Source organism: Mirounga angustirostris, unplaced genomic scaffold, assembly GCF_029215605.1.
Source record: "Mirounga angustirostris isolate CCGP_5_RB_7025 unplaced genomic scaffold, mMirAng1.0.hap1 SCAF_9, whole genome shotgun sequence".
NCBI classification, from domain to species: Eukaryota; Metazoa; Chordata; class Mammalia; order Carnivora; family Phocidae; genus Mirounga; species Mirounga angustirostris.
Window position 1 is genome coordinate 141,033,959 of NW_026991717.1, and position 22,077 is coordinate 141,056,035.

At 44.0% G+C, this 22,077-nt stretch overlaps 1 protein-coding gene across 15 annotated transcripts in view; it reads left to right on the forward strand.

The window, feature by feature from the left end:
* WDR20 (WD repeat domain 20) overlaps nucleotides 1-22,077 on the forward strand; it is a 61,833-nt gene that overhangs the window by 20,156 nt on the left and 19,600 nt on the right. For 9 of the 15 annotated variants that reach the window (XM_054513887.2, XM_064571594.1, XM_064571595.1 and 6 more), the window contains exon 2: nucleotides 18,866-19,048. The exons of 4 other annotated variants lie outside the window; for them this stretch is intronic. In XM_054513887.2, coding sequence (XP_054369862.1) covers nucleotides 18,866-19,048 — 183 coding nt within the window. Of the gene's footprint in view, nucleotides 1-17,471; nucleotides 17,524-18,865; nucleotides 19,049-22,077 lie in introns of those variants that run through there. 2 more of the 15 variants (XM_045901546.3, XM_054513889.2) reach the window with 2 other exon arrangements.

Consider the following 22,077-nt stretch of genomic DNA (forward strand, 5'->3'; position numbering starts at 1 on the left):
TAGTCTGTTCTCTTATGGCTGTGGGTTTGAGTCACGGTTAACCCTCCTAATTTTATTTTTAAAGATCCTCATAGTTTCCTTTTGTACTTCTGAGGTTTCGTTGTTGACATTTGATGTCTCTTTGATATTGCTGAATTTTATTCTGGTATAAGATGTGGGATGGGGTTTCAACCACCTTTTTGTTTGTTTGTTTTTCTTTCTTGGAACAATCTTAGGATTTCCTGATCTCTTCTGTTCTTTATGGAAAATAATCTGTGATATAGACCAGTGGGCCATGATGTCCTGTGTATTTTTTTGTGTATTTTTTTCATTATAAGTCATGGTAATCTGTATCTTACCACTGTTGACCTAAAAATAGTGACTGAGATATAGTCTATTCAGGCATTGTTTTGAAACAAATTTTGTAGAAGTTTCAGCTCGTAAATAAAAATTGACTAGGTAGTAATAATAGATGCAGTGATAGCTAATTAACATGCACTATACTTAGGGAGCTCATTTAGTAACTTACGAAATACGAGATTTTCCTTTCTCATTTGAGTGAATCATGTTTGGGATCTCTTAGCTCCCTTGATTAATGCCTGGTAACATCAAATTAATAAATAGTAGGCTCCAATGGGGCTTGATTCTCACATCTATTTCTCATACCTAGTAGACCCCTTTTGTGGGCCACCTTCTTGTGGAATGAGAGTTCTGAAGGTCTTGGCTATTGTGAGAAAGGGTGCTTTGGGATCACCTCCACCACAATCGATGATGGGCCTTCACTGCTTTTGCTTTTTTCTTCACTGCTTTTGCTACCGCTTAGCCTGGCCTTACCTGCTGTCCTGTCCCTGCTTGCAGGTGCTATTTTCACGTGTGGTTAACTTTTCCAAGATTTGTAATGGCTCAGTTTACTCAAACCATTGAATCCAAGCTGAGCCTAGTAAGAAAGTTAGCCTATGAATGACTTCTTCAAAATCTGTCAGGTCTTGGAGTGCCTGGGTGGCACCATCTGTTAAGCGTCCAACTCTTGGTTTTGGCTCAGGTCATGACCTCAGGGTGAGATCGAGCGCTATGTCACACTCAGTGCAGAGTCTGCTTGAGATTCTCTCTCCCTATCCCCCTCCCTCTTGGGCGCGCTCTCTCTCTCTCTCTCAAATAAATAAATCTTTAAAAAAAAAAGATCTGTCAGTTCTTGTGATGAGTTTCTCCCACACATATTCATTGGCCAAGCTGACACCCTGATGTCCCTGCACACTTCTTGTGTCTATTTCTCTGTCTTGGTTTTCTTTCAAGCACCATTTCCTACCTTTTTGCTTGACCATACCATTGCCTAGGTATTTGACTTCTTACATTTACAGAAACTGTCAGGCTCCTCTTCCTCCTCTCTACACTTTAAGCAGCATTGGTACCTCTTCTGAGCTTGTGGGGATGCAGATTGCGGGGAGTGGGGGGGGCGGCGGGCTTGACCAGCTGAGTCAGAAACGCTGGGGACAGAGCCCTGGAATCTCTTCAGCCAGTAACTCTGATGTGCTGAAGTTTGAGAGCCACTCCTTTATGGGATCTGATTCAAGGCTCTGTGTACAGTGAACACTCAGTAAAAGCTTACTGGCTATTTAATATGGAGATTACATTAATAGCCATTGATTACTTTGTATATCATTACAGCTGCCATTTATTGAACACCTGCTCTGTGCCGGCACTTAACGCAGTGCTTTCACATTTGTTGTTTCACCCTTAGACACTTTGTAAAATAGGTGGTGGTGTTTCCCTCTTTAGACGGACGAGAGGGGAGGTCCTGAGGGGTGAGGGAGCTCGCCAAGGCTGCACAGCTGGTAAGCGGCACGGGGGAGCCGTTGGGCTCCGAAGCACACACCCCACCTTTCATGGAAATCCTTTCCCCAAAGAGTGCATGTGACTGTGTGGTAGTTATCTGGTCACAGAACAGATGAGTGTAATACCCATATTTCTGGACTTCCCTCATTGTATTCTTTTTTTTTTTTTTTTTGAAGATTTTATTTTTAAGCAATCTCTATCCCCAACGTGGGGCTCAAACTCACGACCCCGACCCCGAGATCAAGAGTCTGACGCTCTCCTGACTGAGCCAGCCAGGTGCCGCTCTCCCCATTGTATTCTTAATCTACTGAACAACAGCATAGCACCTTTTTAAAAAAATAGAAATAGACTATTTCCTATTTCCAATATTTATTTACCTATGGTCTGTCAGAGAAGCAGGAGGTAAGAGAGGCTTTGACATCGTAGTCCATCCTCCACATGTTCACATAGCTAGCCCTCACATTAAAAAAAAATTTTTTTTTTAAGATTTTATTTATTTATTTGACAGAGACATAGCGAGAGAGGGAACACAAGCAGGGGGAGTGGGAGAGGGAGAAGCAGGCTTCCTGCCGAGCAGGGAGCACGATGTGGGGCTCGATCCCAGGACTCTGGGATCATGACCTGAGCCGAAGGCAGACGCTTAATGGCTGAGCCGCCCAGGTGCCCACATTTTTTTTTTTTTTTTAAGATTTGTTTATTTGACAGCACAAGCAGGGAGAGCAGCAGGGAGAGGGAGAAGCAGGCTCCCCGCTCAGCGGGGAGCCCGATGTGGGACTCGATCCCAGGACCCTGGGATCAAGACCTGAGCTGAAGGCAGATGCTTAACTGACTGAGCCACCTAGGCGCCCTGCTAGCCCTCACATTATATGTGCCACTAGGTCCTTTTTTCTCAGAAATTAACTTGTACTTTCTTTGAGGTATAAGTTGGTATACTACACAGTTCTCACCTCTGAACTTATTTTTACAACTTAAAAAATTATGCTACGTTGAATTTGGTAAAATCTTAACTGGTTGGAAAAAGTAACTTTGCTGGCTTTGCTTTAGTCCAGGTGTGTTACGAAGGTGAAGTGAAGTATTAGCACTGCTATGACCCAGGGGACAGTTGTCATCTCTGGTGATGGGAGAGAGCTCGTCATTTAGGTTCTGTGTGCTCTTTCTTATCTCTTTGACCTTCCCCCCCACCACACTAAAACACCCACATTTCTGGACTGGAAACTCAGTAGAAAAATACCTTTATCTTTAAAATGCCTCTGAGGAATCCCATGCTTGTTTCTGTGCTAACTCACTGTACCCTAGTTTGAATGCATTTAGCAAGTGTAAATTGATGTCGTTTACTCAGTAATGATAATAGCTGCTAGTAGAGGGTACTTACTTAGGCATGTTGTGGTGGCGCTACTCTGACCACTACCTACTGTCACTCCTAGTCCTCAAACACTGTTGCATGGTAGAGCTACTATATTTTCCTTATTCACCCATTTTGTGGAAACAGTAGTGTGGAAAGGCAAATAACTTGTTTAAGCTCACAGGGCAGGGAATGGCGGAACCTGAGTCAGACCCAGGGATCCTGGCTCCATAGTCTGTGTTCTGAATGCTCCTCAAAGTGTAAAGTAGGTTTTCAACCAGACTTTCTCTGAAGTGTTTTACTTTACACTTTTGATGTACTATACTATTCAGTTTTTTTGTTTTTCCGGGTTAGGACCTGTGTGGAGGATGGGATGGGCATGTGAGTTCACACAGAGAAATAATTCAGGTCCTTTAAAAATGTTAAATAATTGAGTTGTTTGCCAGGGTCTCAGGCAGAAGTGTGTCCTGCAATGCAGGCAGGTGGCCTTCTGGCCCGGGACACTGCTGGGCTTGAATACGAGCCTCCGGACGCCTTGCGCTGGCTGGCTTTCTGTGCTTTGCTCTTCCTCCTTTGTGTCCTTGAGTGTACCATGGTTTCTTGCTGCCTGACCTTCATGTAGGTGGCTTGAGGTCCAAGGACTTCGTGAGGACAGTACAAGTACTTGGGCTTGCTGTAGAGAGTAAGACATTTGGAGGTGTTATGTTGTTGTGTGTCTTTTCAAATTTAAAGACAAATTTAGTCAAAGTACTCTGCACGGAGGAGAGTCAGAGATCTTTCCATACCACCCTAGAGACTGTCTTTTAGTTTGTAGCCACAGGTTATGGGGCCAGCTGGTATTTGGAGCCTTAGCCTCATGACCTTATGCAACATCAAGTTGAGCTACTGGCTGGCATTTCTAAGCTTGCAGCATCTATGCAGCCTAGCTTAAAACTACTGCCTGTTCCTGTCATCCTTTTTGTATTTGCATGCATCCCTGCTAGCCGGAACTTTATTAGTGGGCATTTGGCTCTGCTGCAGAGGGAAGACTTTCCAGAAAGGAGTCCGGAGGTTTGGAAAGAGCTGTGGGAGTGGGCTTTTAGACTTAGTTGCTCAGGACACAGCCAGCTCAAAAACTCTGAATTATCAAGAAGCAAGCTACTCCATTCTCAGTCAAGAGAAGGCTGGTATCCGTTCGAACTTACCTGTGAACTTTGTCATTGGGTTTATGCTAAGCTTAATGAGTTTTGCAGAGTCCTTGCATTTCTCTATGTTGTAAATACTAGAATTTCAAGTTCTGACAGCTACTTACTTTTTGATGTAGAAGCAAGAATGCCACAGGTGAAAGCAGGGGAGACAGAAGTGAGGGCTTTAGGTTAGGTTACTCTCTGCTTGCCCCAAGTTTCCTGGGTCTAGCCCACGTACTGGGAATAGGACCAGAGCTCCAAGTTTAGCTGCTATGTGAATTGATTGTATGATATTAGGCAGTTTACATCTTTGGTCTTAAGTTGTAGCATCTTGAAAGCAAATGTGGCTTTTTAAAAAACTCCATTTTTAGTTCTGTTTGTCTTCCGATTCCATGAAAGTGAGACTTAGGTTACCTACCTGTATGAGAGGATTGTAGGTGGGGATCTGTTACAAAATTACTCACATTGGGAAATGTTACTTCTTCGATCCATTTCTTTGTGAATAGGGTTATATTTAACTTTTTAAGCTACTGGTTGCACATTTTTAATTATGTATTTGATTACATGAGATAATGAATGATAAGTGGAGTGAAGCAAAAGTGCAGTTGTTGCCAAGTTTTAACTTTGAGTTATGGTTGGTTTCAGCCCTGGGTGTGGAGCTTCTTAATCAGTTCCAAGCTTGTTGGCCTGCTAACCTACATTTAAAATACAGCACTGTCTCCATTGAGACTATGAATACAATACTGTCCCTGTTGAGCCTAACAGTTTTATTTCAGGCCTTAGAGATTTTAACTTTTAAGTGCTAAAATATTTTACAATGCTAAATATTAAATATTTTCCTTTTAAATGCTAAAGATATTTTAAAATGCTAAATATTCTGAATTCAGAAAAATGAATTCCGCTGGGTTACTCTTTTAGCTGTTTCTTCTGGATTGAGGATAATTTAGGATTGAGTTTTCCTGGAATCTCTAGAAGAGCATGGGATTGATGATGAATTCTCAAGTTCAATTCTTGTGAGAAAAAGATGGGGACTCAATTTGGAATCTACATTAGAGGAAAAATTAGGAGATAAACTTGGAACAGATTGGATCTCCCAAAGAGGACTCTGGGACAAATTATCTTTATTTGCCACTGTAGCAAATTAGGAACACACAGTGAGCCCTTCTAACACTGTAGTGCTATTTGAAGAGTGGAACAATAGAACCAGCCATGACCTGCTTATTTGTCCTCTGAGTGGTTGGCTCCTTTAAAGAATTTTCCTGTCCTTTCTCATCTCATTGAGTGACATCAGTGGTGCCACAGAAACGTTAATAACAGACTCCAGCAGTCCTAATTGGTGTGAAACTTATGATTTGGCTAGTTCAAAATATATCATCACCTGCTGGTGATACATCATCCTCTTCATGCATTTACTTGATGTAACAGTGAGATTTATGGTGAATTTTACTGTTTACAAGGCACATATTTTTCTGTGACCTTGTGCTATGACATGCTTTTAAGCTACTTAGAATAATTTCAAAAGAGTTTTAGTGGTTTTTTGGCCTGTGTTTTTTTTTTCTTTTTAAAAAATCACACAAATAATATATTATTATTGATGAAAAGTTAGAAATTAAGATAGTCAAAAAAATTATCACCTAAATACTACCCCCAACTCTTTAATAACCACATTTAGTAGTTTGATGACTATCTTTTCAAATTGTTTCCTTTGCAAATATATACATATAAATAAATATATATTCCAAAAGGAATCGTACTTTTTACTTATGGAAAATTTCCAGCTTATAGAACAGTTGAGAGAATGGTGTTGTGGAGTTCCATACACCTGTCCCCCAGCCTCTCCACCTGTCGGCATGTTGCCAGTCTCACTTAATCAATTCTGTCACCCTTATTGCATTATTTTAAGACAAATCCCAAACATCGTATCGTTTGTATTTTTTCTATGATACATGGACTCTTCTGAGAAATAAAACCACATTTTCACACATAAAAAACTTAACATTTGAATGTAGTCTGTTCTTTGACAGATTCATAACTATTCTTTATAGTTTCTTGATTCATAGGATCTTTTTATTATTTATTTTTAAATTTTTAATTTGAAATCATTATAGATTTACAGGAAGTTTCAAAAAAATACGCATGGAGGTCTCATGTACCCTTTACCCAGTTTTCCCCAATGGTAATGTTTTGTGTAACTAGAGTGCCGTGTCAAGGCCAGGACATGGACACAGAGCTCATTCGGATTTGCCAGTTTCAGATGTACTAGTGTGTGTGTGTGTGGGGGGGGGGGTTCTATACAGTTTTGTCTGTATGATCTACTATGTGTAGATTCATGTAATCACGACCACAAATAAATGTTTTATAGTTGGCTTACTCACATACATTTCCAAACAAGGACCACACATTGCTTTTAGTGTACATGCCTCTTAAGTCTCTCTTTTGTAAAAATTATTTTGCTGTAATTTCACACTTACAGAAAAGTGACAAGTATAGTACAAAGAACTCCTTTATACCTGTCACCCAGACAAATTGTTTCACATTTGCCTATTTGTTTTATCATTTGTGTGCTCCCTTCCCTCTCTCCCATGTATAATATATATATCATTTGAGACTGGTTTGTAGATATCATGCCCATTTATCCATATAAACTTCAGTTGCTGTTTCCTGAGAACAAGAATTTTTACTTACACAACCACAATACATTTATCAGAATCAGAAATATAACATTGATGCATTCCTCTTATCTAATCAACGGTACATTAAAATTTCACCAGTTACCCTAGTGCTGTCCTTTAAAAGCCATTTTCCACTGGTTGAGGTCCTGTCCAAGTTCACACATGGCAGGCTCTTCAGTCTTGTTTGGTGTGGACCTGTTCCTTAGCCTTTTCTTTGTTTTCATGATCTAGACATATTTAAGACTTCAGACCATTTATTTTGTAGAATACCTCTCAACTTGGATTTGTCTGATTTTTTTTCATGACTAGAATCATGGTCTGCGTTGTGGGGGAATACCACAGAACTGATGTGTCCATCCCAGGGCAACATGTCAAGAGGCACATGATGCTGATTTGCCCCAGTATTAGTGGGCAAATTTATGTTAACCTTGATTAAAGTTGTATTTACTAAATTAATCTGTTGTAACGTTCCATTTTTCTCTTCATAATTGAGATGTAATTTGTGAGGGAACACTTTGAGCCTATGTAAGTATCCTGTTGCTTAAGAAACCTTCCCATCCACTAGTTTTAGCATTCATTGATGACTTTGGCTAAATCAGTTATTATTGTATTACTGTGATGGTTATAAATGGTGATTTTTAAACTCCGTTACTCTTTCTTCCTACACATATTAGGTGTTACCGTACTGTAAGGAAAAGCTTTCTTTTTTCCATTTCTTGATATCAGTATGAGCTCAGATTCTTTATTCCATGAAAATTCTGTAGTGTCATTTTGATGTTTATTCTTTTTTTTTTTTCCCCCAAGTAATCTCACAGCGTGGGGCTCGAACTTATAGCCCCGGGTCAAGAGTCCCGTGCTCTACCGACTCAGCCAGCCAGGCGCCCCTCATTTTAATGTTTATACTGTCCCATCTTTGCCTAATGGTAGCCCCTCTGCTTTGCCCCTTGAGTCTTTGATAGCTTTCTTGCTCAGAGGTACAAAAAGATGTTCCAAATGTATCTTGTTCATTTTTTGCCCCATACCTGGTATCAGGTTCCGGGAGCCTTGGTGACTAAGTGGCAAATATCATTTGAGGCATAGTCTAGGCATTAGGAGTTCCTATTGCTGTTTGGTCATTGCTTCTATACTTTTTTGCTGGAAACAGCGAGAAAATGCCCCCCCCCTTTTTTTTAAAGAAATAAAACACATGAGTTCATTATTGGTCTTTCCTAATCAAATTGAAGGTGAACGATTTTATATTTATCCCTCTTATGTACAGAGTCTCAGCTTCTAATGACATTCCTAATTAGCTTTTTCCTTTCTTCTACAAGATATATTCAAAACAATACACTAATACTACTAACAATCTGGTTATGGTATGAATATGATTTTAAGATTTCTTTGCAATTCTTTGTCTTCAGAATCCTGTTTTTTATTGTTTCATCTTTCCACTAAATATAGCATGTAACATCCTGCTTTGCTAGTAAGCCTCATGATGGCTACATGATATATTTACCTGTTTCCTCTTTGGAGCATGCAAGATGTCGATAATGTTTCATTATAAACAGAGTTCAGCTGGCTGCCTTGGTACATGTGCCTGCTCATTAAAATTTCTTTTTAAGAATAGCATACAGACAGAAATGTGTTTAAGTGTAAAGCTCTTTTAACTGTTCACAAAGTAGAATCAACCCCAGATTAAGGAAAACATTCCTGGCACTCAGAACTTCCCCTGTGGCTCTTTCCCCACCCTCTTCAAGGGTAACCACGGTCCTCACTTCTAACATCACAGATTAGTTTTCTTTATTTTTGAACTTAATATAAATAGAATTATTTAGCATATGCTTTTTTTATATTTGGCTTCTTTCAAAATTATTTTTTGAGGTTTGTCCATATTTGTCTTGGTGCAAATATTCCGTGAGCGGTGTTCCACGTAGAGCCCACTAAATTATTTAGCTAGCCTCCTGTTCCTGGACATTTGTGTTGGGCCAGTTTGGGGCTATTACAGATTACACACTTGAAAAATAAATTCTAAGGATGCATTCCTAGGAGCTGAATTTGTGTTTAAAGGAGGGAAGGCTTTGGCTACGTGTTGTCAGATTGCCCTACATAAAGGCCGAGCGGGGGGCGCCTGGGTGGCTCAGTCGTTAAGCGTCTGCCTTCGGCTCAGGTCATGGTCCCAGGGTCCTGGGATCGAGTCCCACATCGGGCTCCCTGCTCGGCGGGAAGCCTGCTTCTCCCTCTCCCACTCCCCCTGCTTGTGTTCCTGCTCTGGCTATCTCTCGCTCTGTCAAATAAATAAATAAATAAATAAATCTTAAAAAAAAAAAAAAAAAAGCCGAGCGGGCTTATACTCCTGCACGGGTGAGCTGAGGTCGGCCTCCCCACACTCCTGTGCGCCAGGTTTACTGGTCCACATTGTCAAACTGGCTGCTACTGCATTGCTAGGCCTATAGCACCTCATGGTACATTTCAGGTGCCTAGAAAGGCTTTTCTTTTAATCTGGTAGGGGAAAGAAAATCAGAAATGTCTGAGTGGCTGTTACGGGGGTGGCCTATTAAACAGTTATTCCCTTAAAATTTTGGAGTAGTTGGGGGAGATTAGACGGACAGGGACAAGTGACTAACAACACAAGTGCCAAGTGAATCGTTCGAGCGATGCTGTAACAGTGCAGATGAAGAAGAGGTCGGAGCCTGTCCTCGTGTGGTATTTAGAACTGGTCAGCTCTCTGTTGCTCTCATCGAGCTGAAGCTACTTTCTGTAGCTGAGCTCTGGCTGGGTTGGAGATGAACTCTTGGAATTACAGAGGCCAAATAGGATATTTTGGCCACATGTTTTAGTGGCCCATCTCCCTTCCTTGTGTAAGATAAGTTTAATGTTCTCTCATTCTTTCTTGCTTCCTGTTTGAAAACAGCAATGTGCTGGCTCCAGAGTGCTGTCATTTGATGTGTAATTACTGCTACACATCAGTGCCGTTTAAAACATTTCTTATGTTACAGGGATGCCTGGGTGGCTCAGTCGGTTAAGCGTCCAACTTTTGGTTTCCGCTCCTGACCTTGCAGTCGTGAGATCAAGCCCCGCATTGGGCTCCCCACTCAGTGCGGAGTCTGCTCCAGATTCTTTCTCCCTCTGCCCCTCCCTGCTTCCATGCGCACGCTCTCTCAAATAAAATAAAGAAAATGTTTAAAAATAAATTAATAAAAAATTTCATATGTTACAGATTCAGTAGTTCACTGTTCCAGCCAAGGTTGGGTGATTGGAAAGGTAGCAGCTCGATGTGTTTTAAAGCACAGTTCTAAGCCCAGTGAAACCTTGGGCAGGTTGCCACTGCTCCCTGGGCCTCAGGGACATGGGGAAATGATTGCTGGGAAGTGGCAGGGACTCTGCACAATAGGGGATTTAGGGTATTTCTCGCTGAGAACGGGAGCTATTCTGCAGATTGCTTAGGTTACAAAGCAACCTGAACTGGAAAATTTAAAAATCATCTCAGTGCTGTGCCAACATCATGAGCTCATGGATCGGCTCAGCGTCAGGAAGGCAGAGTAGTACAGTAGTTACGCAGCCTGGAGGAACTACTCACTGCCTTGGAATGGTCCATAGTTTGCCAGTGTCACAACATGTTAGGTCCTAGAATTCCTCCCCGAGCCCCTTTAAGAGGGAACTTAAAAAAATTATTTTCTAAGAATTCACAATGAGTATCTTCTGCAGAAATAAAACATCTTGCCTTTTCTTCCATGTGAGGTGTTGGTATTCCCTTAGGAATGGGAGTGCATATTTTATGCATATTTAACAGAGGGTTTAATAAAAAATAGGTCCTTTGAATATGTCGGCATTTTAATGTGATGAGATCTGGTGTTAGAATGTGTGCAAACTGAATTTATCTAATGTTTATTCATAGTTTCTCCTTAATGAAGAACTCAGTGCTCCGTTAGCCTGCAGGACGCACCACCACAGCTCTCTGCAGTATTTCACGGGGTGGGGAGAGGCCTCACCTGAACTGGGGCTTCCCCTCAACATGAAGAGCTGGTGAAGAGGTGGCAGTTAGCGGCTAATTAAGTTTGGTTTTTAAAAACTATCGGAGGGAAGAGCAGTCAGTTTTCCATAGCGAGCAGTTTCTAAGTGACAGGCTGCCTTGGGCAAAAAATGACTCTGATGGCGGCAGAAGCTTGTTGGTTGAGCAGGTCCTTGACTGAGTGCTGGGCCGGTGGGCTCAGTCCTGCTTCCCCCCCACCCCCCCCGCCCACCCATCAGGGCTCCAGAGAGGGCGTTTGGCCTGCTCCTGTGGAGAATAGTAAGCAGGTCCACAGATTGTTGCTGCAAAAGTTCACTGAACATCTTTTTTTTTTTTTTAGATTTTATTTATTTATTTGACAGACAGCGAGAGAGGGAACACAAGGAGGGGGAGCGGGAGAGGGAGAAGCAGGCTTCCCGCCAAGCAGGGAGCCCGATGCGGGACTCGATCCCAGGACCCTGGGATCATGACCTGAGCTGAAGGCAGACACTTAACGACTGAGCCGCCCAGGCGCCCCTCACTGAATGTCTGTGCCTTCTGTGAATGGCCACCTCTTCCCGTTCTGGAGCGACATACATGTGGGCCCCTCGCCTTTTACACCTCATTTGCCTCTCTTCTGATGATGTCTGGCTTCATGGCCTGGCTGCTGCTGAGCACACACACACGACAGGAGCTCTGAGCTGGGGGTGGTGCGTACTCATTCCAGGGCCAGAGCCTCGCAGACGCATGCTAGCGAATGACATACCCATGATTTGTGTTTAGTCACGGGAGGGGGTCTGATGGGCGTGTGCTGTGTGTCTGAGGAGGAAGGAGGGATCTTGTTCTGGAAAATTACATTGAAAGGAAAACATGCTTAAAACTTGGCTTCTGCTGTTGTCCTTCTCCGGAAAATTTAGGGCAGGAAATTTAGGGCAGAAAGAATGATCTCTGTTTTCCTTATTTATATTTCTTTGAAGGTACTAATGAGTGATGAGGATTGTCAAAGCCTGTCTGTGATAAGCAGCAAATCCTTATGTCTGCTGAAGGGGAAATAGAGTTTCAAAGAGGAGAACTGACTTTTCTCAAGTGCCTTTGAAGTGCCAGGCATTAATCTTGGGACTCTAACCTGTTACTCCATTTTAATCAAACAGGCCTGCGAGGTAAATAGCATTGAGAAGGTAGGTCTGGAATCTGGGCCACACGGATCAGGGCTGGCATATTTGATTCCCACCTCAGCAAGCGCAGGCGCCTGGAGTCACACAGTGATGGGATTTCAGCGCTAGGCGCTGCCTCGCAGGTCACCCTGTCGGTAGCATGGCACATGGGCAGGAGCTCAGGGGCTGGCGTCGAGACCGCTGGGCTCACCACTTGCTTCCTTTCGACAGCTGATTCCGTTTACCTATTTATGAAATTCGAGTAGCAGTCGTCCTCAGGGCACGGGTTTACAACAAGGGCCAGAAGAACCAATGCGCACAGGTGCTTTGTAAACTGTAAAGTGACTTACCAGTATTGGCTAACAGATTGTTTTCTTTCACAGATGGGCACCCAAGAAAGCGTTAGTTGTTAATCAGGGTTTCGGTCAGCAGAAGGATCACATATTTGCTTTCATGTTTGCTGGCTGTGGGACTTTTTCCTTCCATTTTCGAAGTTGTTTCATTTCTGCAATAAATATTAATGATACCATTTATATGCCAGGCCTTCTATTAGGTGTTGGGGATAGAGTGGTGAATAAGGCAAAAGAATTTCTGTCCTTTTTGAAACACTGAAACTGTTGATTGTACAGTTGTACGATTGACACTTTCTTCCCCCTACTGGGATAAGAGATTCCAAACCTGATGGATTCCTTATTACCCCGATACATATTTTTAAATCGGTGTTAGACTGTGTAAATACCATTCGTGCCAATTATGCAGCTATTTTGGGTGTGGCTGAAGAAACTCTGAGAAAGATGGACCGTATGGGTGTTTCGCACGGTCAGCCTGTTTTGTTCCTGCGTCAGGGCAGGTAGGTTGGACTGTAGAGTTGGCACCCGTGTCATGTCTTACAGCTGATGGTACCTGAATGCTAAACTGCTCACCTGCACGTGCGGCGTGAGCACGAAGACGTTTGGAAATCGCTGTTTGGTATTTTTGTCCCTAGCACCGGGTGTTTTCCACTATGGTGAAGAACATTTTGGTTGAAGAGTACATTGAACTTTGTTCACAAAGTGAACATATCTCGGCTCTGAATGGCCAGTCTCATTTTCATTCGTGCCTGGGACTCGGAAGGCTTCAGCTTTTCCCCAGGATGACCAGCTGGTTGTGGTCCAGCCCCAGACTGTGGACTCATCCCTTGCACGCACTGGAGACCCAAACCCTGACTAGGTGGAAAGTCTCCCAGAAAAACTGGAACGGTCTCTGTAATGTGGTTTATTTTGCCTCCCAAGTCTTAAGGTCGGACTCCAGATGTTCCCCTTCTTTCCAAGTAGGTGATTCTTTGTGGCCCTGGAAGTAATCGCTTGCTCATTTTTGGCTCTTATTTTGGTTGTCTGAGATGTGGTCAAGAGGAATGCTAATGGAAAGCATGATATCCATTCTCTTCTGATTTTCAGATCGCATAACGGAGACCTTTGATGTCCCTGGGGCTGCTCCAGCTATTTTTAATTAATTCATTCAGGCCTTCAGTGACTCAGCAGCCTCCTGACTTTTTTGTTGTTTTTAAAATGAGCTGGACTTTCATGATATATGGAATACAGTTAACATTAGTGATAGGCACTCGGTGACGGTCAGGTGAAAGCCTGCTTCCCAGAGGTGAGAGCAGGAAGTCATGACATTTGTGCTGCTGGGAGCAGAATTTGTATGGAGACTGTGCATAGGGAAGGTATTCTAAGTGAAAGAAGGAGTGTAAGGAAAAGGTAAGAAGGTATAAAGAGCACAGGCAGTGTGTGAACAAGTGTCTTTGGAGGAAACGTGTGAAGGGGAGGGGATGATGAGGTCCATGTTGGGAAGGCCTGTGAGTGCAAGCCGAGGAATTCAGCCAGTGTTAGGGCAGAGCCATGGAGGTTTTAAGTGGGAAAGTGACCTAAAGCTTCATGAAGATGAATGTGGCATCATGTGTGGGATTAGTTGGATGTGGGTAGAAATGGGTGGAAGGACTCTTTTCTGGCAAGTTCTGTGGGACTGGTTTTTGAAGGGATTTTTGGATGGGGAGGGAGAATATAAAATGTAGGGAAAATAAAGTCCACCTTTATTACCAACACTGCCCCCCCACCCCCATATCATCATCTGACATCCTTTTTTCAAAAGAGGTCTTTTGAGATATTTTCCATACCACACCAAATGCTTCTGGGCACTCAGGAGTAGCAGGTTCTATGAAGGGGGCTCGGCACAGGCCCACATGTCTCCTCTGAGTTCCGCTAAGGGCAGTGTGAGCAGGCCCATTGAACCGGTGTGGGCTTTCCTTTCGCTGGGCATTCCGCAGCAGGCCAGGCACGGGTCTGGGGTGAAGATGTGAGCTGGAATAAGAGGGCTGCTTTTGCAGACCTTTGTAGTGCTGGAAAGGGAAACATCACATTATTGTTTGTACTTACTGATCAAGAATTTTGATAATCATTATTTGATAATTTGTGTCTGTGGTAGGAACTTTAAACCATCATTTAAAATTTTTCTATTGAGAACGAGACACTGACAGATTATTTGTAATCAGTAACTCCTTATGCAGAAACAAATGAGCATAAGATGCAGTTTAATCTTACCTGAAAAAATTGGAATAGTTGCAGTTTCATTTGTTCAACAGACAGCACTGTGACAGACTGGGCACTCTATTGGGGCTGAGTAACCAAATGTGATCTAATTCTTAACATTGGTAAGATTTCTTAAAAAATATGTTCTATAAATTCATGCTTAAGAATTCAGGTAACTGGCAATCATTAGGATGCAGACGCATTAAAAAAATCTCAAGTGTCTGTAACCCGTTTATGTGGAATTTACCAGAAAGCTGAAACATAAAAGCTGATTTTGTGGAATAATACAGGGGTAACTATTTAATAAAGAAGTTCTGCTCCTTAAAGGAGTTTTTATTGTAATTGTAATTTTATGGTAATTGATAACAGACATAAAACAATACTGTAATCATGTAAGTGATTAAATACTTAATTTTGTGGAACGAATTAAAGACTTCTAGAATTGAGATAAAGGTTGGGAAAAAGCTTGTTGGAGGTGGGGCTTGAACCGCTGGGTAAAATTCCCCCATCCCAACCAGGAGAGCGACCTCCTGGAGCCAGGAGACGGGCTGTGTGCCTGCAGCACACTCAGGACTGCGGCGGGGAGGGCAAGCAGAGGCTGGAGGGCAGGGGCTGTAGAGTGCTGGAGCCGGGCCCGGGGGGCCTGAATCCCTTCCTGGTTCCGGTTCCTCCTCGGAGGATGGCGGGTGGGTGGGATCAGTGCCCCCTGTGGGGGGCTGTGAGGTGAGAGTTGTGAATGTGAAGCTCCTGGTGCCCAGCAAGTGTTCCACAGGTGGACTTCATGCTCCTGTGTGGTGGAAGTCAGGAAGCTCCTGAAGCATTTGCCCAGAGAGGTAGGGTGTGACAGGGACAGATTCACAATGGTAGCTGCCCTTCGAGTGCGCCTGCACACCCTGTGCTTTGTAGATCCATTCTTAGTGGGCCTCACCACTGCCTGGCGGTGGGGCTGGGCACTTTGTTCTCTGAGAGGAAAGGAGCACCTTGCCCGGGCCACCCATCTACCCAGAGGGAAGGCAGGGTTTGAATCTGGGCCTGCCTGGCTCCAGAGTCTGGGTTCTTTCTCCTTCTACCAGACTGCTTCTCCCTGGGAAGCCCTCTGATGACCCCGTGCAGGAGAGGCATGGCTGGCTCAGGTGGTTATTACTGCTACTCAAAGTTGTGTGTGAGTTCAGTGTCCATGTTGGCACCCCTCCACCCTCAAAGAAGAGAGGAAGAGGAGGAAGAAGAAATAGGGCAGCGACACATCAATTGGAAAAGAGATCGAACTTGGTGACTGGGTGCAGAAGAAAGAGGACAAGATGGGACAGAGATGACGGCACCGTTCAAATTGAAGGCAGCCACTGGTAACCTGACTTTCTCGCCCTGGTCTTGGGCTCCAGAGCTCAGGCACCAGCAGTGGAGTCCATGGGTTTCTCAGAAGTCAGCTTTCTTATGGACACACACCTAGCGGTCACTTAGGGCTTCACAATAATTGCTGCTTGCTACATGGAGGGGTCATGTTGCTTGGAGGGACTTGAGCTGCTCTAGGAGGATTGGTGCCCTTGGGGGTTGGGGACAGGGAGTGACCTTAGATAAGAGATACTCTGAGTGTTTCTTAGGCCTCAGTTTACTTTGGTGCCTCCAAGGACAGTGCTTCTCACCAGTGTTGAAGGACCAGTTGTTAAAATTTCCAGTCTATCTGGACTGATACTTTTCTGAAATTGAAAAAAAAAAAAGAATTACTGGGAAACAAAACTGAAAAAGACATGCAGAATACAAATTCTAATTTTTATTATTAGAGTCAACAGATACAAAGTTATCCTTTCCGATTGCCAGAGAAGTTTCTGAATGCTTATTCTCCATCTTTGTACTTAATCTTGCTGCCAACCAGCAGGCTGGCATGGCCTGGTACAGTTTGAGAGCCCTGGTCTGGGAAGAAAGTTATTAAGCAGATTAGTAAACAGGATATTTTAGGAGTGATTTAAGAGTAAAAGTAGTCTTTCAGTTGGCATTTAAAATACATGTGATCTATTTACAGATGACATCTTTTCAGTAAAGTTCCTTATTAGGAGGCCAGGATGTACAATAAATATACCAAGAACTGAGCTAATGTAGTTACTGTGAGCAATCTGTAAGTTTAACTCTACACTAGTAGCAATATTCAGAAAAACGGGTGCTTTTACTTCCTCTGTTGTTTCTGAGAACCACTGGATGTCCTTTTGCTCATTTAATTTATATTGGTATGTTTTCTCGGTAATTTTTGGCTTGCCTTTGAATTGATTTTTATAGTTTTGTGCATAATTTTAGATATGTTTCTCAAGGAGGAAGTACCCTAAGCAAACTTAAAAAAAATTCTCCAAGAGTTACATATGCTGATACAGAGATCATGTAATAATTTAATTGTTCATATTTCAGATTTGGTTTTTGTCTCTAGCTGCCAGTGTCTTTTACTTTCTGTTTTGAGCTCTTTTGACATTTGCTGATACTGTCTTTGCTCTGAAATGATTTGCTAAGGTCCCTTAGCCTGGCTTCTTTTTCCCTGCCTCTAGAGCCCAGCCCGGGAGCAGCTTCTGTCAGTTGGCCTGTCCCTGTCCTATTGCTGTCGGCAGGCAGAGGCGGCTTTCTCTGGCCCCTGTAGCGCCCTCGTACACCTGCTGGGCATAGCCTTCAGCCGACCTCAGCACTTACTCCCTTCTCCACTGGCCCATTTTCCCCTGCTGCAAAGTCAGGACTTCCCTGTGTTTTGTATCGTACTTTATATTACACTTTTCAAGCTTCTTTCATGTACATATTCTCTTATTTCATCCTCCAGACAATCCCATGAGGTTGGTAGGACAGAGATTCTCATCTCCGTTTTAACTGAGGTGAGGCTGGGAGAGTGTCTGCATGGCATGTATCCTCATTCCTCTGCCCTGGGCTCTCAGAGTGCATGTTCCACTCGGGTCCAGACTTCCAAATGTCCGGGTTTGGAGTTTGCTCAAACAAAGATGCCTGTAATTTTGAGGTCCTCTTTTTCTACTCTACTTTGTTATTTGGAAAGCGAAACATTAGAATCCTCAGCACAATGTCACAGGCCTCTTTGAAAGAAAGAAATCTTCAGAACCTAACTCAGGGGTTGGTCAGCTCTTGCGGCCCCAGTGGTCATGTCCGAGGACGCGCTCAGGAACCTGGTTGTCCGCACCTGTGACTTTCCACTAAGGCTGGAGGGTGGCGTCCTTAATTTCCACATCAGCCCGGCGCATTAGATCGCATAGAACATTTCTCATGAAGAAAAAAGTTCCGCTGTAGGGATTTACGAGGAGGCATACTGAAAAATCACTTTTTGGCCCAAGTCGGAGGTCATTTGCTTCTGACTTTGGGGTATGTGGGTGTGTGTTCTCCCCATCCTGGGTTCTACATCCAGCCACTTACTTAGGTAGGTATGGTGGGTGACCTTGGCTGAGTTATTTAATTTCCCTAAACTTGTTTTCTCATCTGTAAAATGGGGGAATGTTCTCTACTTTGAAGGATCATTGTAAGGTTTAAAGATGATGCATGTCGTGCGCTCTGAGTGTGGGCTCAGTAAGTGAAAGGTACCTGAATGCTGATGCAGAAGAGGGACTGGGGCCCAGTAAGAAGGCACCTGCTTATAATTGGCTGCAGCAGTGGTTCTCAGATCTGAGTGGGCATCGAATCCCCTGGAAGGCTTGCTAGGCCCACCCCTGTAGTTTCGGATTCTTTTGGTCTGGGGTGGGGCTTGAGAATTTGCATTTCTGAGTTTCCAAGGTGATGCTGCTGCCGCCACCGCTGGTCTGGGGACCACACTTTGAGAACCCCTGGGCTACAGGTAACTCACCAATGAGCATTTAGATGCTATAGATCTATTTGCAAGCTGAGTTTTTATGTGGTTAGAGGTACTCTGTTAGAAATTGCTTGGAATGAATGCATTGTGCAAATACTGAATTTAGTACTTCAAGGATTTTTCCTCCTGAAGTCCAGGAGTTTTTGTTAAAGATATTTGAAGAATAAGATGTGGAAGTAATAGTTATGAACATATTATGAATAGTCTAACAATATCAAATTGGCTAATGTATATGAAAGTGCTTTTACAAGATATACCTTTGTTTTTAAGATTGAGCATCATAATGGAGTATAAAATAGTGTAACTATTAGATTTCTCATCTCAATGTGCTGTTTACCGTATGTATTTTTCTCTTTCTCCTCCAGGCTGCTGACTTGAGTAAACCAATAGATAAAAGGATATACAAAGGAACACAGCCTACTTGTCATGACTTCAACCACCTAACAGCCACAGCAGAAAGTGTCTCTCTCCTAGTGGGCTTTTCCGCAGGCCAAGTCCAGCTTATAGATCCAATCAAAAAAGAAACTAGCAAACTATTTAATGAGGAAGTAAGTAGCACCCTGTCTTAGCTGTTAAGAATCCCTTTAAGAATTTATACGTTCTTACCAAGGGCTGTGGGCCTTATTTTACACGTCGAGCTAAGCCCATTTTTCATTCTCTCAACTGTCCTACCTAGTATTACCTGGTTAAATGTGGTGAATTAACTTGTTGACTTATACCTGTTCTTCCTTGGGGTAACTGTTCTGTGCATTTTTTTTATGGCGCATGCTCAGGTGTCTATAGCAGGTGCTTTAAAACTCTTTTATAATGGAGACAGGGATGAAACTGTCACTTGATATTTATAATTTAAATAAGAAGATGCAGAATTTTAGACCTTGTTCACATCACCAGAAAATTTCATGCAGATCAAAGAACTTGATAATAATCCCTTAGGCCACTTAAATGGTAGCTCAGGCTTTTGTGTCTGTATTTGATAGGTATTTGGCTAAGGGGTAGTTTTCTTTCTCTTGGAAATATTTGCTATAAAATCACCTTTGACATATTTGAAATCCTGGCAATTAAAATTGGATCACATGACATAGTTTTTGCTAGTGATAAGCATGTGCTGGGTTTCTGGCATCTCCAGTTTTGTTCTGAAAGGAGCCTGAGTATGTGAGCTGTGTGTTCAGGAACATGTCAGAACTGTTAAATGTGACCCGTAGAAGTCGCCACAGAGGTAGTGTGGTAGAGCTGTCACGGGGGCTTTTCGGCCCCCAGAGTTGCCATGGCAGATTCGCTGTACTCTCTCCTCTGTTTCAGGGCGGCTTTCCCAGCAAACAGAAAAGATGCGGTGGGCTTGCTGACTTAGAAGCCCTGGGTCCCAGTGTCAGCTAGTGACCTCGGCCCCAACATGACAAGGGTCAGGTCATGTGGGATCCCTCTCTCAGGAAGGGCAGGTGGTGGTGTGCTGTCTGGTTTTGATGTCATGAACTTGGAACAGAAGTGCATTATAGGTTCTGGTTCATAAGAAATAATTTTGTTTGGGCAAGAATATTCAAGTTCACAAATTGCAGTTAAAATTCGGATTCTTTAACAGTGTTGTGGCCCGTGCTGTCTACACAACCGGTCCCCATCCATGGTGCTTCTGTCTGGCATTGCCAGTGGATTTGGTGAGATCTCTTGAACCACGCCATCTCCTCTTCTAGTTGCATCTGGCTTGACTGGAAACAGAACTTGCCATGTGGATTGGCAAAACTCTAGAAGAAAAGTATTTATCCCAGTTTCTGTTAAAAATAAGTCTGAAGCAGAAAACTTTTATTTACCTAAGTCTTTTACTAATAATATCTGGGGAAGGGATTACCCAGTAGCTGAATGAATTTTTTTTTTCTGCTGGTGGCGGTTGTGGGGGAGTAACCGTTCTTCTCTGCACTGTCACCGGAAACTGAATTTGGAGTCCTTGTGGGGTTTTGTTTGTACGCAGGTAGGGGGCGTGTTATTGAGGGGGAAGGGCTGCTGGTAAACGAGATCAGGAGGCTGCTCCGGCTGAGGATGGCACACAATGCCGCTCGGAGAACAAGAGGGGCTTGTGTGTCATCACGGGGGAGGCAGGAGTCTCGGGGCCCCGAGAGCCCTTGGACGCATCAGCCAGATCCATGCCTTGCCCCGGACAGCAACGGGGATTGCAGGCTAGGAGGCAGCTCGTCACTCAGTGATTTCAGCACGACTTGTCTCCTACTCGTCTTGTAGTTTATTTGAAAAATGGCTGTTCACCCTGTAGGACTGTGCAGGGTTGAATGCCAGCTGAGGCTGAAATCAATTGCCAAGGCTGTGTGGCTGCCGTGTTCATCAGGTTTTGGTCGATGTCTAAGAGCAAGGGTCATCAGAGGTCTGTTTCTGTGAGCGTGCCTGAATGGTGATTGAAGCCGTCATCACGCCGTGCTTTGCCTTGGTGTGAGAGTTAGAGGTTTCAGACTGTTCTATAAATTTGTCCCCTGCGTGGTTGGTCAGGCTGCTTTTTTCATCTTACAGAGAGGAAATAGTCAAAGAGAAGGTGAGTGAGTTGTCCAGGCAGGTAGTAAGCTGACGACAGAGGTGGAAATTACTTCCACAAGGGCTCCCTGGTCACAGACTATAAGCCACACCATGTGTGGTTGCCGGATGGCTGGGCCCTTGTGTACACCCTCAGGAGCTCACAGTTCAGTAGGGTGGACGGGTGGGGCCCTGGGGCGTGTTATCAGAGTGTTAGGAACAAAGTTCCAGGGGATATGTGTTCACCGTATTCTTCAGCGTGTATCAAATACCATAAAGCAGAAGTTAAGTTCGGTGGAGGAAGTCTGAGATTTCCAGAAGGTGACACTTTAATCTGGGTCTTGAAAGATGCACAGGAGGTTGGGGAAGTGTGAGAGAGGCTCTCAGAGCTGGAGAAAACTGCTTGGTGTGCAGAGGAGCGTTGGGTGGCCATGCGTGACCAAGTCAGCGTGCAGGCCTCAGAGACGCAGGGGTTGGAGCCGACGGATACGTTGGAACCAGACTGTAGGTGCCTTGACACACTAAGAAATTTGGATCTGATGCTGGAGGCTGTAAGGGCAGTTTGGGGCTTTTACTCAAGGGGGTGAGTGTGTCAAGCATGTCCTTTAGAACGCTTGTCAGCACTGTGGAAGGTGGATTGGAATGAAGAGAGAGTGGCAAGGGCGGCAAGACCAGTGAGGAGGCTGGTACCTGCTCACGTGAGAGCAGTGGCCATGTCTCATCCAGGCGACAGACCTTGGTTTGCCTACCGTGTGCCCACTCGGGCCTGCTCTGAGTCACCCTGAGAGAGAGGGAGAGACGTGTCAAAAGTAGCACCCCTCACGCACGCTTAGGGCAGATGCTGACGTGTGGCGTATGAGGAGGCAGAGGCCCGGGGAGGCAGGGAGAGGGACAGGGGTGGCGGAGAGCTTCTCTTGAAGGAGGTGTCGTGCTCTAGGCAGGGCCTCCCACGCGGAGGCGGCCGGCCAGGTCCACCCAAGGCGGAGCGTTTCCCAGAAGGGAGAGCAGGCGAAGGCCTGCAGTGGGAAAGCAGAGTGGAGAGGCAGCCGTGTCCCCAGGGAGGGTGGCG